Source organism: Salmo trutta, chromosome 2, assembly GCF_901001165.1.
Source record: "Salmo trutta chromosome 2, fSalTru1.1, whole genome shotgun sequence".
NCBI lineage: Eukaryota > Metazoa > Chordata > Actinopteri > Salmoniformes > Salmonidae > Salmo > Salmo trutta.
The window spans coordinates 16,175,332-16,193,218 of NC_042958.1; the positions used below are offsets into that span (position 1 = coordinate 16,175,332).

The 17,887-nt window shown below is 39.7% G+C and overlaps 1 protein-coding gene across 4 annotated transcripts in view; it reads left to right on the forward strand.

Moving 5' to 3' along the window:
• Window positions 1-1,540: 1,540 nt before the first annotated feature.
• tpk1 (thiamin pyrophosphokinase 1) overlaps window positions 1,541-17,887 on the forward strand; it is a 103,065-nt gene continuing 86,718 nt past the window's right edge. Inside the window, exons 1-3 of one of the 4 annotated variants that reach the window (XM_029696705.1) lie at window positions 1,562-1,619; window positions 1,732-1,784; window positions 2,588-2,666. In XM_029696705.1, the coding sequence (XP_029552565.1) occupies window positions 2,627-2,666 (40 nt within the window). In that variant the 5' untranslated portion in view covers window positions 1,562-1,619; window positions 1,732-1,784; window positions 2,588-2,626. The other 3 variants (XM_029696679.1, XM_029696688.1, XM_029696696.1) reach the window with 3 other exon arrangements.

A 17,887-nucleotide genomic window follows, 5' to 3' on the forward strand; every position in this document is an offset into this window, starting at 1 on the left:
TCGATCGGGTTGAAGTCCGGGCTCTGGCTGGGCCACTCAAGGACATTCAAAGACCTGTCCCAAAGCCACTCTGTATTGTCTTGGCTGTGTGCTTAGGGTCGTTGTCCTGTTGGAAGGTGAACCTTCGCCCCAGTCTGAGGTCCTGAGCGCACTGGAGCAGGTTTTCATCAAGAATCACTCTGTACTTTGCTTCGTTCATCTTTTCCTCGATCCTGACTGGTCTCCCAGTCCCTGCTGAAAACATCCCCACAGCATGATGCTGCCATCACCATTCTTCACTGTAGGCATGGTGCCAGGTTTCCTCCAGGCGTGACGCTTGGCATTCAGGCCAAATAGTTCAATCTTGGTTTCATGAGACCAGAGAATCTTGTTTCTCATGGTCTGAGAATCCTTTAGGTGCCTTTTAGCAAACTCCAAGTGGGCTATCATGTGCCTTTTACTGAGGAATGGCATCCGTCTGGCCACTCTACCGTAGAGGCCTGATTGATGGAGTGCTGCAGAGAGGGTTGTCCTTCTGGAAGGTTCTCCCATCTCCACAGAGGAACTCTAGAGCTCTGTCAGAGTGACCATCGGGTTCTTGGTCACCTCCTTGACCAAGGCCCTTTCACCCCCGATTACGCAGTTTGGTCGGGCGGCCAGCTCTAGGAAAAGTCTTAGTTGTTCTAAACTTCTTCCATTTAAGAATGATGGAAGCCACTGTGTACTTGGGGACCTTCAATGCTGCAGAAATGTTTTTGGTACCCGTCCCCAGATCTGTGCCTCGGCACAATCATGTCTCGGAGCTCTACGGACAATTCCTTTGACCTCATGGTTTGGTTTTGCTCTGACATGCACTGTCATCTGTGGGACCTTATATAGACAAGTGTGTGCCTTTCCAAATCATGTCCAATTAATTTAATTTACTACAGGTGGACTCCAACCAAGTTGTAGAAACGTCTCAAGGATGATCAATGGAAACAGGATGCACCTGAGCTCAATTTCGAATCTCATAGCAAAGGGTCTAAATACTTATGTAAATAAGGTATTTTTTCACTTTGGCATTATGGGGTATTGTGTGTAGATTGATGAGGACAGTTTTTTATTGAATCCATTTTAGAATAAGGCTGTAACGTAACACAATGTGGAAAACGTCAAGGGGTCTGAATACTTTCTGAATTCACTGTATGTACATACCTTAATTACCTCGTACTCCCCTGCACATCAACTCGGTACTGACACCCCGGGTATGTAGCCAAGTTATCATTACTTGCTGTGTATTTATTATTACATGTTTTATTTTTCTATTATTTCTCCATTTTATTTTTCTGTACATTGTTGGGAAGTAAGTAAGTATTTCATTGTTAGTGAACACCTGTTGTTTACGAAGCATGTTACAATTAAAGTTTGATTGAGGCACAGCTCTAGGATTCATTCTCAGTACTGGATAGATGGACCTATAACCTAAAAGTCATACCTGGCATATTTTTATTATATTTTATGTTGGTTCACCGATAGATGGCGCCATCACAGAGTCTATGGACCTTTTCCACCAGAGCAGGACGTCTTGCTGTCAGATCCGGAGCTGTTGTTGACTATATACAAATCTGACCAGGAACTCTTGCTGTTAGTTACTTGACTCAGTGAGTATGAATTTACACCTAAAAAATACGACATACATGATTGTTCTACCAAAGTCACATAGCTAGATGTGTTGAGAGTAAAACGTGATTTTAATGTGTTTGTGTATCTAAGGATGTGAGAGCAAAATCGGCACCTCTGTCCTTGCCGACTCCCGGTTTACCGAGGTAAAATGAGTTAATATTGGATATTCGTTTTTTTATTCTCAATCGGCAAGATGGACAAAAATCCACGGGTTTTTTGTTGTTGAAGTGTATTTTTATTTTTGGGGGTCTTTCAATCTTCAATAGCTCTTACACAAAGCGTGCCGTGACTATGAAAATGATACTGTATATTCTGAATCGGGAGGATAGAGAAAAATCGAAGTTTTTTTGTATATGTTTTTTTTTATTGTGTTTGTTGATTATTTTACTCCCTACAGAATTCCTTCTGTATAATGGGAACCTGTTGACACCATCTGTCTTTAACCATGTCACATGTAAACAATATATTGACCGTTGTCATAATATCTGCCTCTCTGTCACTTTCTGTTAACCTCAAATAATCCTTCAGAAGTACTCCCACCACACTTAATATTGCTGAGATGGAACTGGCAGCTTCATACCAGTTAATGTCTAACTGATCCAAAGTTCAGGTTGCAGAGTAGAGATTCAATTCTTTTGCAATGCTCAGATAAGCAATCAGTGTTGGGGTCAGAGATTGTTAGAATTTTGGGAAACCTGTTCCTTTAATTTATTCCTCCTAGGATCTGCCCCTTGGCTTGGCAGGTATGGTATGTTGTTGACATGTAATTGGGAGGCATTTCCTCAATAGTGAGAGATTATGATAATGGTTTGTTACTTGTTTTCAAAGTGTTGGGTGTCAGATACTTTAGGCCACCGGCAATTATTTTGAAGGTTTGATCAACTTTGAAGAAAGAAATAAAGGAAGGAAGAATAGTACGGAGTGACTGTGTGTTTCTCTGTTCCAGTTGAGGACTTCTGCAGAAGAGACCAACATCTGGGTGATCATGGATGAATTCACTCCTTTAGACTGTCTGCTACCTACAGGTACTGTATTCTCTCTCCCTCTCTCTCTCTGACAGACACACTTTAAAAAAAATAATGTTTTTCACCTTTATTTAACCAGGTAGGCTAGTTGAGAACAAGTTCTCATTTACAACTGCGACCTGGCCAAGATAAAGCAAAGCAGTTCGACACATAACAACACAGAGTTACACATGGAGTAAACAAACTATAATAATACAGTAGAAAAATAAGTATATATACAATGTGAGCAAATGAGGTGAGATAAGGCAATAAATAGGCCATATCGGTGAGGTAATTACGATATAGCAAGTAAACACTGGAGTGATAGATGTGCAGAAGATGAATGTGCAACTAGAGATACTGGGGTGCAAAGGAGCAAAATAAATAAATACAGTATACAATAGCCCATGGTAGATAGATGGGCTGTTTACAGATGGGCTATGTACAGGTGCAGTGATCTGTGAGCTGCTCTGACAGCTGGTGCTTGAAGTTAGTGAGTGAGATATGAGTTTCCAGCTTCAGTGATTTTTGCAGTTCGTTCCAGTCATTGGAAGCAGAAGGAAAGGCGGCCAAAGGAGGAATTGGCTTTGGGGGTGACCTGTGAAATATACCTGCTGGAGCGTGTGCTGCGGGTGGGTGCTGCTATGGTGACCAGTGAACTGAGATAAGGCAGGGCTTTACCTAGCAAAGACTTGTAGATGACCTTTAGCCAGTGGGTTTGGCGACGAGTATGAAGCGAGGGCCAGCCAACGAGAGCATACAGGTCGCAGTAGTGGGTAGTATATGGGGCTTTGGTGACAAAACGGATGGCACTGTAATAGACTGCATCCAATTTGTTGAGTAGAGTGCTGGAGGCTATTTTGTAAATTACATCGCCGAAGTCGAGGATCGGTAGGATGGTCAGTTTTACGAGGGTATGTTCAGCAGCATGAGTGAAGGATGCTTTGTTGTGAAATAGGAAGCCGATTCTAGATGTAATTTTGGATTGGAGATGCTTAATGTGGGTCTGGAAGGAGAGTTTACAGTCTAACCAGACACCTAGGTATTTGTAGTTGTCCACATATTCTAAGTCAGAACCATCCAGAGTAGTGATGCTGGATGAGCGGGCAGGTGCAGGCAGCGATCAGTTGAAGAGCATGCATTTAGTTTTACTTGCATTTAAGAGCAGTTGGAGGCCCCGGAAGGAGAGTTGTATGCCATTGAAGCTCGTCTGGAGGTTAGTTAACACAGTGTCCAAAGAAGGGCCAGAAGTATACAGAATGTTGTCGTCTGCGTAGAGGTGGATCAGAGAATCACCAGCAGCAAGAGTGACATCATTGATGTATACAGAGAAGAGAGTCGGCCTGAGAATTGAACCCTGTTGCACCCCCATAGAGACTTCCAGAGGTCCGGACAACAGGCCCTCCGATTTGACACACTGAACTCTGTCTGAGAAGTAGTTGGTGAACCAGGCAAGGCAGTCATTTGAGAAACCAAGGCTGTTGACTCTGCCGATAAGAATGTGGTGATTGACAGAGTTGAAAGCCTTGGCCAGGTCGATGAATACGGCTGCACAGTAATGTCTCTTATCGATGGCAGTTATGATATCGTTTAGGACCTTGAGCGTGGCTGAGGTGCACCCATGACCAGCTCGGAAACCAGATTGCATAGCGGAGAAGGGTCGGTGGGATTCGAGATGGTCGGTGATCTGTTTGGGTAGGATAGATATAGGTCTGTGACAGTTTGGGTCTAGAGTGTCACCCCCTTTGAAGAGGGGAATGACCGCAGCAGCTTTCCAATCTTTGGGGATCACAGACGATACGAAAGAGAGGTTGAACAGGCTAGTAATAGGGGTTGCAACAATTTTGGTAGATCATTTTAGAAAGAGAGGGTCCAGATTGTCTAGCCCGGCTGATAGAGGGGTCCAGATTTTGTAGCTCTTTCAGAACATCAGCTATCTGGATTTGGGTGAAGGAGAAATGGGGGAGGCTTGGGTGAGTTGCTGTGGGGGGTGCAGGGCAGTTGACACGGGGTAGGGGTAGCCAGGTGGAAAGCATGTCCAGCCGTAGAGAAATACTTATTGAAATTCTCAATTATTGTGGATTTATCGGTAGTGACAGTGTTTTCTAGCCTCAGTGCAGTGGGCAGCTGGGAGGAGGTGCTCTTATTCTCCATGGACTTTACAGTGTCCCAGAACTTTTTTGAATTTGTGCTACAGGATGCACATTTCTGCTTGATAAAGCTATCTTTAGCTTTCCTAACTGCCTGTGTATATTGGTTCCTAACTTCCCTGAAAAGTTGCATATCACGGGGGCTATTTGATGCTAATGCAGTATGCCACAGGATGTTTTTGTGCTGGTCAAGGGCAGACATGTCTGGAGTGAACACAGGTACATACAGGCACATTCACTGCATAATGCAGTCATTCAGTTTTTCCTCTTAGTTGTGGGCTGTGTTGGGCATCATGCATTGAAGTAGCCTACCTAAACAATTCAGTGATTTGACCTGCAGATATATTGTAGTAAATAACATAGAAAACCAACTCCTAAGACAATTCACGGTGGCCAAAGTATTGTCCCTATTACAGTAAGTGGGACTGAGTGTCTGAGTTGTTTAAACACCTCCAGCACCTAGAGTTTTCCAGGGCTTTACTATTTTTACAGAGAGCAGAGCTCAAGGCAAAACATGAGACACGCGTCTATTAACATGGTCTGGAATAACTCTGACGTTAATGGTCCTGCACTTAACAGCTAAAATATCGCTGCTTTATTCCCCCTGTAGTTTACACACATTCTATCCTTCCTTATCCCACTCTCTTTCTGTGTTGGTTTTGAAATTCAGAAGAGGGAGGAAAAGAGGGGTGATGAATTCATGAGACTCTCCTAAATCACTGTTATTTACTGTTAATTCACTGCCTAGAAGTGTGCACGCGTGCGTGTGTGTTTGCGGGCAAATTTGTTCTGTAACAGGCTTTTCATTCTGCCATATGCATTCTGCTCTATATCAATGATGTTCAATTGCCGAAAGGACCATATCTGATCATTATTTTTATTGAAGATATAATACCATATTCCAGACATCTGAGTGTATTGGACATGTTGTTTGTGCTTGTAGAGAACACTCACAGGTTTTGTATTATCTCTTCTCCCCTCTCTCACTTTCTTGATCTCCCCCTCACCATCTCTCCATTCCACTCATGAGTCAGACTCTTCTAACATGAGACTAGCTTAGTCCTGAGTGATTCATCGAAATGCTGGTTATTTTTAGTTTTTTAAACATCTAATTGACCTATGTAGGTTCACTTATTTGAATTCAAAATTATTATTATTATTTTTTTTTCTGTGAACTCAATGTGCACGTTGCATTTTCTCCAGAGATAAATCAGACCCAGACTGAACCTTGCGATGTAGTACGGAGTTGTAGTTTCCAACTGACCAATATTCTACCATAATCCATTGCGCATCTACTTGTCCAGTCTGTTTCTGTGTTACGCCTGCTACAGAAGAGGAAAGAATGCATGATGGTGAGGCGATATAGAGAGAACAGCTGTTGCTTTGCAAGTTATCTCTACGTGAAAACACTTTATCTAAGTGACTCATAGTTGGTATTCAGCAGTCATAAAAAATGCCTTATTTATTTTGAAGAACTACAAAACAGTGATTTTTTTCAGACAGCGCAGGCAGCAGCTCTATAGAGATGAGGACTTGGAATTAAATAATACAGTCATAAAACAAATGTAAAATACACAACTGAAATATTTTATTAAAGTCAAATACTGTGAATAAATTGTTAATAAGTGATAAGCAGTAATGGGCAGTCACTACCATCATGGGACTTTAATAATTAAAAATATTTGAAATCGAAAAACGGATTATTTTGTAATAATCTAACCGAAGCAGACCTAAAAAAACACTAATCGCTCAGCACTAGACTAGCGCTACATATTTATTACACGTAGGTATTCCATGGGGCGTATTAGTATCAAATTATGAGTCCAGCATGCTAATTTATTAGGAGAATGTTCTATTGTATTTTAATGAACACAAATTCCCTTAGCACAGTCATTTGGGTTATATGATAATGTGTAAGTGACAGACAGCTATCTGCAATAAGACACTAAATGAGAGTTGATGAAAACAGCTTGGCTCTCTTGCTGTCAACAGATCCTCATTAAGAGGAGACATCAAAGTATATAGACTGTCAGACGAGAGAGAGAGAGAGAGAGAGAGAGAAGAGAGAGAGAGAGAAAGAGAGAGAGAGAGAGAGAGAGAGAGAGAGAGAGACAGTGAGAAAGAGACAGTGAGAAAGAGTGAGAAAGTGAGACAGTGAGAGAGAGAGAGAGAGAGAGAGAGAGAGAGAGAGAGAGAGAGCGAGAGAGAGAGACTTCCTCAACCATAGTAGCTGACTATTGTTGTACCAGCGCCCATTTAAGTCCTTGAAATAACTATTCCAACTTTTTCAAAGTGTTTTAAAAATATATAAAAACAAAGAACATAACAGTACTTACGACTGAAAAACAACTGTCCGCAGTACCAAAACTTCAACGGGCATTGAAAAATTCCTCTCAACAGAAAGTACAAGTTTCCTTTGTTAAAATAATGGTAGTCCTTGAAATGACATTAGTCAAGACATGTTAGTAGCTGAAATAGCTGAAACCACTAATTTGAAGGGGTGTCCACATACTTTTGTATATATAGTGTATAAATACAAAGTTGTATGCTCACCTTTCGCCAGGCTTTGTATCTGATCTCCTCACCACCGAGAATGTAAAAATCTCTAACTGCCTTCTATGAAAACGGAGAAAGCATCATTAGTATAGTAACAGATTTGTTATAACACATCAGCACAAAAGAGTAATGAGTTAGTAATACAAATGATGTTATGATGAATATGGAGTTGTTTTAAAGGTATTACAAATGTTCAACTTACAGATAGCTCATTTTTTTCTGGCCAGTCTTGTTCCCAGTGCAGTAGACCTCCTTAGTCTTGTTGCCAGAGCAGACGACACTGGTGGTCTTTTTGCCTTGGCAGTAGTCACCGATCTTCTTGTTGCCAGGGCAGTAGACATTGGTCTTCTTGTTGCCAGGGCAGTAGACACTGGTCTTCTTGTTGCCAGGGAAGTAGTCACAGGAGGTCTTGTTGCCTGGGCAGTAGTCACCGGTCTTCTTGTTGCCTGGGCAGTAGTCACAGGAGGTCTTGTTGCCTGGGCAATAGTCACCGGTCTTCTTGTTGCCAGGGCAGAAGTCTCAGGAGATGTTGTTGCCAGAGCAGTAGTCACAAGAGGTCTTGTTGCATGGGCAGTAATCACCGGTCTTCCTGTTGCCAGGGCAGTAGTCACAGGTCTTCTTGTTGCCAGGGCAGTAGACATTGGTCTTCTTGTTGCCAGGGCAGTAGACACTGGTCTTCTTGTTGCCAGGGAAGTAGTCACAGGAGGTCTTGTTGCCTGGGCAGTACATTTACATTTAAGTAGTCACCGGTCTTCTTGTTGCCAAGGCAGTAGTCACAGGAGGTCTTGTTGCCTGGGCAGTAGTCACCGGTCTTCTTGTTGCCAGGGCAGAAGTCACAGGAGATGTTGTTGCCAGAGCAGTAGTCACAAGAGGTCTTGTTGCCTGGGCAGTAATCACCGGTCTTCCTGTTGCCAGGGCAGTAGTCACAGGAGGTGTTATTGCCAGGGCAGTAGTCACAGGAGGTGTTATTGCCAGGGCAGTGGACACCAATGCAGTGGCTGTAGTGTTATGTTTAGAAGTCCCCCTCCAGTGGAAATGGTTGAGCTGCAGGTTTCTCTGCTTCCATTGGAAATGTGAATGCTGCAGACAGGAATGGACACATTACCAATGAGGGTCAATAGTAAATTGCTCTGGATAAGAGTGTCTGCTAAATGACTAAAATGTAATGTAAATGTAACAGTGATGGGCACTGATAAATCTATCGATATCGGTTGCAGATTTTTTCCATTACTCGATAAATATCGTGGTTAAACAAAAAAATACTACAACTGTATGAATGTTCATTTCCACAGCTCTGTCCAGACAACTGCTTGTGGATTAGCAGGGCTCTACGCCTATGTTGAAAAATGTAGGCGCACACAAAGAAATTTAGGAGCACAGCGAAAAGATATTTGAGATGATACATTTTTGAGGTAATAAAAGTCCTTAATTTTTCTAGCCGCACTGGTGCTCCTAAATTAAAATTCCAAGGCGCAAAATATATAATATATACTGTATACTGAACAAAAATATAAACGTAACATGTAACAATTTCAAAGATTTTGCTGAGTTACAGTTCATATTAGGAAATATATGGATTTCACATGACTGGGCAGGGGCGCAGCCATGGGTGGGCCTGGGAGCGCATAGGACCACTTGGGAGACAGGCCGACCGACCCACCAGGGTGCCAGGCCCAACCAATCAGAATGATTGGACTTTATTGCAGACAGAAATACTCCTCAGTGCGTATGGAATATTTCTGGGATCTTTTATTTCAGCTCATGAAACATGTAGTGTTTATATTTTTGTTCAGTGTATATGCAAGTCTAATGCTTGCACTGTATAATGCTGAATTGGCCATTTGGCCAGGTGTGAATTTTCTGGCGGCTTAATCCTACCCAATATGAATTCAATGGATGCCCAGACAAATGTGTGAATGTTTGCTTTTCTTTTCACTTGCATGCCTCTGTCCAGACAACTGTTTGCAGATGAGTTATTATGCCAGGTGTGAATGTTCCAGGTGTAGGACCTACCCAAAAAGTGTGAATTCAATGTGAAATCCATCCACCTTTATGGCCCATCACTTTTCAAATGTAAGAACAAATAGTTTGTGGTTTCAACTAATAAAAACACCATGTGAAGATATTTGTAAATATATATGTATATATTATAGGTACTTTTATTAGTTGTATTAGTAGTTTTAGCAGTAGTTTTTATTAGTTGTAGCAGTAGTTTTTATTAGTTGTAGTTGTAGCAGTAGTTTTTATTAGTTTAATTAGTCGTTTTTAGTAGTTGTAGTTGTAGCATTTGTTTTTATTAGTTGTATTAGTAGGTGTAGCAGTAGTTTTTATTAGTTGTAGCAGTAGTTTTTATTAGTTGTATTAGTAGGTGTAGCAGTAGTTTTTATTAGTTGTAGGTGTAGCAGTAGTTTTTTTGTATTAGTAGGTGTAGCAGTAGTTTTTATTAGTTGTATTAGTAGTTGTAGCAGTAGTTTTTATTAGTTGTAGCAGTAGTTTTTATTAGTTGTAGCAGTAGTTTTTATTCGTTGTAGCAGTAGCTTTTATTTGTTGTAGCAGTAGTTTTTATTAGTTGTATTAGTAGGTGTAGCAGTAGCTTTTATTCGTTGTAGCAGTAGCTTTTATTTGTTGTAGCAGTAGTTTTTATTAGTTGTATTAGTAGGTGTAGCAGTAGCTTTTATTTGTTGTAGCAGTAGTTTTTATTAGTTGTATTAGTAGGTGTAGCAGTAGCTTTTATTTGTTGTAGCAGTAGTTTTTATTAGTTGTAGTTGTAGCAGTAGTTTTTATTAGTTGTATTAGTAGGTGTAGCAGTAGTTTTTATTAGTTGTAGGTGTAGCAGTAGTTTTTTTTAGTTGTATTAGTAGTTGTAGCAGTAGTTTTTATTAGTTGTAGCAGTAGTTTTTATTAGTTGTATTAGTAGGTGTAGCAGTAGTTTTTATTCGTTGTAGCAGTAGGTGTAGCAGTAGTTTTTATTAGTTGTAGTTGTAGCAGTAGTTTTTATTCGTTGTATTAGTAGGTGTAGCAGTAGCTTTTATTTGTTGTAGCAGTAGTTTTTATTAGTTGTATTAGTAGGTGTAGCAGTAGTTTTTATTAGTTGTATTAGTAGGTGTAGCAGTAGCTTTTATTTGTTGTAGCAGTAGTTTTTATTCGTTGTATTAGTAGGTGTAGCAGTAGTTTTTTTATGTTGTAGCAGTAGTTTTTATTCGTTGTAGTTGTAGCAGTAGTTTTTATTCATTGTAGTTGTAGCAGTAGTTTTTATTAGTTGTAGCAGTAGTTTTTATTAGTTGTATTAGTAGGTGTAGCAGTAGTTTTTATTAGTTGTATTAGTAGGTGTAGCAGTAGTTTTTATTAGTTGTAGCAGTAGTTTTTATTAGTTGTATTAGTTGGTGTAGCAGTAGCTTTTATTAGTTGTAGCAGTAGTTTTTATTAGTTGTAGTTGTAGCAGTAGTTTTTATTCGTTGTAGCAGTAGTTTTTATTAGTTGTAGTTGTAGCAGTAGTTTTTATTAGTTGTAGCAGTAGTTTTTATTCGTTGTAGCAGTAGTTTTTATTCGTTGTAGCAGTAGTTTTTATTAGTTGTATTAGTAGGTGTAGCAGTCGTTTTTATTAGTTGTAGCAGTAGTTTTTATTAGTTGTAGCAGTAGTTTTTATTAGTTGTATTAGTAGGTGTAGCAGTAGCTTTTATTTGTTGTAGCAGTCGTTTTTATTAGTTGTATTAGTAGGTGTAGCAGTAGTTTTTATTAGTTGTATTAGTTGGTGTAGCAGTAGTTTTTATTAGTTGTAGCAGTAGTTTTTATTAGTTGTATTAGTAGGTGTAGCAGTAGTTTTTATTAGTTGTAGCAGTAGTTTTTATTAGTTGTATTAGTAGGTGTAGCAGTAGTTTTTATTAGTTGTAGCAGTAGCTTTTATTTGTTGTAGCAGTAGTTTTTATTAGTTGTATTAGTAGGTGTAGCAGTAGTTTTTATTAGTTGTAGCAGTAGCTTTTATTTGTTGTAGCAGTAGTTTTTATTAGTTGTATTAGTAGGTGTAGCAGTAGTTTTTATTAGTTGTAGGTGTAGCAGTAGTTTTTATTAGTTGTAGGCCTATTAGTTGTTGTACATCAACTTTTCTATGTTGTTTATGTACATTTTTATTATTATTTAATTGTTATTATTATTAGACAGTAGTTGCCATATTATTCTTCTTACTAAGTATTGTGTTGTTTTTTTTAAATTGTTTTTTGGACACTTGAAAATTAGATTGTGCATCTCAAGAGATGTCATCCTGCAAAATGTCTAATAAATAAAATAACCTTTTAAAGTAGGCCGAGCAACCGGTCTTCCTGTTGCCAGGGCAGTAGTCACAGGTCTTCTTGTTGCCAGGGCAGTAGACATTGGTCTTCTTGTTGCCAGGGCAGTAGACACTGGTCTTCTTGTTGCCAGGGAAGTAGTCACAGGAGGTCTTGTTGCCTGGGCAGTACATTTACATTTAAGTAGTCACCGGTCTTCTTGTTGCCAAGGCAGTAGTCACAGGAGGTCTTGTTGCCTGGGCAGTAGTCACCGGTCTTCTTGTTGCCAGGGCAGAAGTCACAGGAGATGTTGTTGCCAGAGCAGTAGTCACAAGAGGTCTTGTTGCCTGGGCAGTAATCACCGGTCTTCCTGTTGCCAGGGCAGTAGTCACAGGAGGTGTTATTGCCAGGGCAGTAGTCACAGGAGGTGTTATTGCCAGGGCAGTGGACACCAATGCAGTGGCTGTAGTGTTATGTTTAGAAGTCCCCCTCCAGTGGAAATGGTTGAGCTGCAGGTTTCTCTGCTTCCATTGGAAATGTGAATGCTGCAGACAGGAATGGACACATTACCAATGAGGGTCAATAGTAAATTGCTCTGGATAAGAGTGTCTGCTAAATGACTAAAATGTAATGTAAATGTAACAGTGATGGGCACTGATAAATCTATCGATATCGGTTGCAGATTTTTTCCATTACTCGATAAATATCGTGGTTAAACAAAAAAATACTACAACTGTATGAATGTTCATTTCCACAGCTCTGTCCAGACAACTGCTTGTGGATTAGCAGGGCTCTACGCCTATGTTGAAAAATGTAGGCGCACACAAAGAAATTTAGGAGCACAGCGAAAAGATATTTGAGATGATACATTTTTGAGGTAATAAAAGTCCTTAATTTTTCTAGCCGCACTGGTGCTCCTAAATTAAAATTCCAAGGCGCAAAATATATAATATATACTGTATACTGAACAAAAATATAAACGTAACATGTAACAATTTCAAAGATTTTGCTGAGTTACAGTTCATATTAGGAAATATATGGATTTCACATGACTGGGCAGGGGCGCAGCCATGGGTGGGCCTGGGAGCGCATAGGACCACTTGGGAGACAGGCCGACCGACCCACCAGGGTGCCAGGCCCAACCAATCAGAATGATTGGACTTTATTGCAGACAGAAATACTCCTCAGTGCGTATGGAATATTTCTGGGATCTTTTATTTCAGCTCATGAAACATGTAGTGTTTATATTTTTGTTCAGTGTATATGCAAGTCTAATGCTTGCACTGTATAATGCTGAATTGGCCATTTGGCCAGGTGTGAATTTTCTGGCGGCTTAATCCTACCCAATATGAATTCAATGGATGCCCAGACAAATGTGTGAATGTTTGCTTTTCTTTTCACTTGCATGCCTCTGTCCAGACAACTGTTTGCAGATGAGTTATTATGCCAGGTGTGAATGTTCCAGGTGTAGGACCTACCCAAAAAGTGTGAATTCAATGTGAAATCCATCCACCTTTATGGCCCATCACTTTTCAAATGTAAGAACAAATAGTTTGTGGTTTCAACTAATAAAAACACCATGTGAAGATATTTGTAAATATATATGTATATATTATAGGTACTTTTATTAGTTGTATTAGTAGTTTTAGCAGTAGTTTTTATTAGTTGTAGCAGTAGTTTTTATTAGTTGTAGTTGTAGCAGTAGTTTTTATTAGTTTAATTAGTCGTTTTTAGTAGTTGTAGTTGTAGCATTTGTTTTTATTAGTTGTATTAGTAGGTGTAGCAGTAGTTTTTATTAGTTGTAGCAGTAGTTTTTATTAGTTGTATTAGTAGGTGTAGCAGTAGTTTTTATTAGTTGTAGGTGTAGCAGTAGTTTTTTTGTATTAGTAGGTGTAGCAGTAGTTTTTATTAGTTGTATTAGTAGTTGTAGCAGTAGTTTTTATTAGTTGTAGCAGTAGTTTTTATTAGTTGTAGCAGTAGTTTTTATTCGTTGTAGCAGTAGCTTTTATTTGTTGTAGCAGTAGTTTTTATTAGTTGTATTAGTAGGTGTAGCAGTAGCTTTTATTCGTTGTAGCAGTAGCTTTTATTTGTTGTAGCAGTAGTTTTTATTAGTTGTATTAGTAGGTGTAGCAGTAGCTTTTATTTGTTGTAGCAGTAGTTTTTATTAGTTGTATTAGTAGGTGTAGCAGTAGCTTTTATTTGTTGTAGCAGTAGTTTTTATTAGTTGTAGTTGTAGCAGTAGTTTTTATTAGTTGTATTAGTAGGTGTAGCAGTAGTTTTTATTAGTTGTAGGTGTAGCAGTAGTTTTTTTTAGTTGTATTAGTAGTTGTAGCAGTAGTTTTTATTAGTTGTAGCAGTAGTTTTTATTAGTTGTATTAGTAGGTGTAGCAGTAGTTTTTATTCGTTGTAGCAGTAGGTGTAGCAGTAGTTTTTATTAGTTGTAGTTGTAGCAGTAGTTTTTATTCGTTGTATTAGTAGGTGTAGCAGTAGCTTTTATTTGTTGTAGCAGTAGTTTTTATTAGTTGTATTAGTAGGTGTAGCAGTAGTTTTTATTAGTTGTATTAGTAGGTGTAGCAGTAGCTTTTATTTGTTGTAGCAGTAGTTTTTATTCGTTGTATTAGTAGGTGTAGCAGTAGTTTTTTTATGTTGTAGCAGTAGTTTTTATTCGTTGTAGTTGTAGCAGTAGTTTTTATTCATTGTAGTTGTAGCAGTAGTTTTTATTAGTTGTAGCAGTAGTTTTTATTAGTTGTATTAGTAGGTGTAGCAGTAGTTTTTATTAGTTGTATTAGTAGGTGTAGCAGTAGTTTTTATTAGTTGTAGCAGTAGTTTTATTAGTTGTATTAGTTGGTGTAGCAGTAGCTTTTATTAGTTGTAGCAGTAGTTTTTATTAGTTGTAGTTGTAGCAGTAGTTTTTATTCGTTGTAGCAGTAGTTTTTATTAGTTGTAGTTGTAGCAGTAGTTTTTATTAGTTGTAGCAGTAGTTTTTATTCGTTGTAGCAGTAGTTTTTATTCGTTGTAGCAGTAGTTTTTATTAGTTGTATTAGTAGGTGTAGCAGTCGTTTTTATTAGTTGTAGCAGTAGTTTTTATTAGTTGTAGCAGTAGTTTTTATTAGTTGTATTAGTAGGTGTAGCAGTAGCTTTTATTTGTTGTAGCAGTCGTTTTTATTAGTTGTATTAGTAGGTGTAGCAGTAGTTTTTATTAGTTGTATTAGTTGGTGTAGCAGTAGTTTTTATTAGTTGTAGCAGTAGTTTTATTAGTTGTATTAGTAGGTGTAGCAGTAGTTTTTATTAGTTGTAGCAGTAGTTTTTATTAGTTGTATTAGTAGGTGTAGCAGTAGTTTTTATTAGTTGTAGCAGTAGCTTTTATTTGTTGTAGCAGTAGTTTTTATTAGTTGTATTAGTAGGTGTAGCAGTAGTTTTTATTAGTTGTAGCAGTAGCTTTTATTTGTTGTAGCAGTAGTTTTTATTAGTTGTATTAGTAGGTGTAGCAGTAGTTTTTATTAGTTGTAGGTGTAGCAGTAGTTTTTATTAGTTGTAGGCCTATTAGTTGTTGTACATCAACTTTTCTATGTTGTTTATGTACATTTTTATTATTATTTAATTGTTATTATTATTAGACAGTAGTTGCCATATTATTCTTCTTACTAAGTATTGTGTTGTTTTTTTTAAATTGTTTTTTGGACACTTGAAAATTAGATTGTGCATCTCAAGAGATGTCATCCTGCAAAATGTCTAATAAATAAAATAACCTTTTAAAGTAGGCCGAGTTGAGTGCCTGCCTTTGAGAGGGTTTTGTGTATTTAAACAATAGCATGCCTGCTAGCATATTGACTATTGATGACAAGTGCACTAGTAAGTAGCCAATAATAATGTTCAATCAAGAGAGCAGCATTCTTTACCCAAGAAACTTCACTTGTCTTCACAATTCTCATATGCTGAAAGCTGTTCTGTGAACTCGCCTTCAGTAATCGTTTGGTATTCGTTTTCTTGGCAATCAGACTCCTGCTCAACCTGACCCATCTAGTACCCAGCCTCTTCCTTCTTGATCTAAGTCAGTGTGGGCTCTGGGTCCCCCTGGTTCTGTCCCACAGTGGGGCTCCACTCCTGCTCACATGGCTGCTGGTGTTGGTGTTGTGGCTCAGGGGAAACCTCCAGCCTGCTGCTTGCAGTCCAACTCAGGAGGGAAGGAGAAAGAGTTACACGTATAACTAGGCAGTTAGGCAGTAGATACTTTGGGCCAGTTTCCTAGACCCACATAAAGCCTAGCTAGCTATGCCAGCTAACTAGCGAAGTTACAGGCGGCAGCGTAGCCTAGTGGTTAGAGCGTTAGACTTGTAACCGAAAGGTTGCACGTTCGAATCCCTGAGCTGACAAGGTGAGCTGAGCTGACAAATCTGTCGTTTTGCCCCTGAACAAGGCAGTTAACCCACTGTTCCTAGGCCGTCATTGAAAATTAGAATTTGTTCTTAACTGACTTGCCAAGTTCAATAAAGGAGAAAACTGCAGGGCAGTTGACACGGGGTAGGGGTAGCCAGGTGGAAAGCATGTCCAGCCATAGAGAAATACTTATTGAAATTCTCAATTATTGTGGATTTATCGGTAGTGACAGTATTTCCTAGCCTCAGTGCAGTGGGCAGCTGGGAGGAGGTGCTCTTATTCTCCATGGACTTTACAGTGTCCCATAACTTTTTTGAGTTTGTGCTACAGGATGCACATTTCTGCTTGATAAAGCTATCTTTAGCTTTCCTAACTGCCTGTGTATATTGGTTCCTAACTTCCCTGAAAAGTTGCTTATCACGGGGACTTTTCGATGCTAATGCAGAACGCCACAGGATGTTTTTGTGCTGGTCAAGGGCAGTCAGGTCTGGAGTGAACCAAGGGTTGTATCTGTTCCTGGTTCTACGTTTTTTTAATGGGGCATGCTTATTTAAGATGGTGAGGAAGGCACTTTTAAAGAATACCAGGCGTCCTCTACTGACGGGATGAGGTCAATATCCTTCCAGGATGCCCGGGCCAGGTCGATTAGAAAGGCCCGCTTGCTGAAGTGTTTTAGGGAGCGTTTGACAGTGATGAGGGGTGGTCGTTTGACTGCAGACCCATTACGGATGCAGGCAATGAGGCAGTGATCGCTGAGATCTTTGTTTAAAACAGCAGAGGTGTATTTGGAGGGCAAGTCGGTTAGGATGATATCTATGAGGGTGCCCGTGTTTAGGTACAACCCCAGCTTTGGGGTTGTACCTGGTAGGTTCATTGATAATTTGTGTGAGATTGAGGGCATCAAGCTTAGATTGTAGGATGGCCGGGCTGTTAAGCATGTCCCAGTTTAGGTCACCTAGCAGCACAAACTCTGAAGATAGATGGTGGGCAATCAGTTCACATATGGTGTCCAGAGCACAGCTGGGGGCAGAGGGTGGTCTATAGCAAGCGGCAACGGTGAGAGACTTGTTTCTGGAAAGATGGATTTTTGAAAGTAGAAGCTCGAATTGTTTGGCTACAGACCTGGATAGTAAGACAGAACTCTGCAGGCTATCTCTGCAGTAGATTGCAACACCGTCGCCGCCTTTGGCAGTTCTATCTTGTCGGAAAATGTTATATTTAGGGATGGAAATTTCAGGGGTTTTGGTGGTCTTCCAAAGCCAGGATTCAGACATGGCTAGGACATCCGGGTTGGCAGAATGTGCTAAAGCAGTGAATAAAACAAACTTAGGGAGGAGGCTTCTAATGTTAACATGCATGAAACCAAGGCTTTTATGGTTACAGAAGTCAACAAATGAGAGCATCTGGGGAATAGGAGTGGAGCTAGGCACTGCAGGGCCTGGATTAACCTCCACATCACCAGAGGAACAGAGAAGGAGTAGGATAAGTCTACAGCTAAAGGCTATAAGAACTGGTCGTCTAGTACGTCCGGAACAGAGAGTCAAAGGAACAGGTTACTGAGCGTGATAGAATAGATTCAAGGCATAATGTACAGACAAAGGTATGGTAGGATTACATTTACATTTAAGTCATTTAGCAGATGCTCTTATCCAGAGCGACATACAAATTGGTGCATTCACCTTATGATATCCAGTGGAACAACCACTTTACAATAGTGCATCTAAATCTTTTAAGGGGGGGGGGGTAGAAGGATTACTTTATCCTATCCTAGGTATTCCTTAAAGAGGTGGGGTTTCAGGTGTCTCCGGAAGGTGGTGATTGACTCCGCTGTCCTGGCGTCGTGAGGGAGCTTGTTCCACCATTGGGGTGCCAGAGCAGCAAACAGTTTTGACTGGGC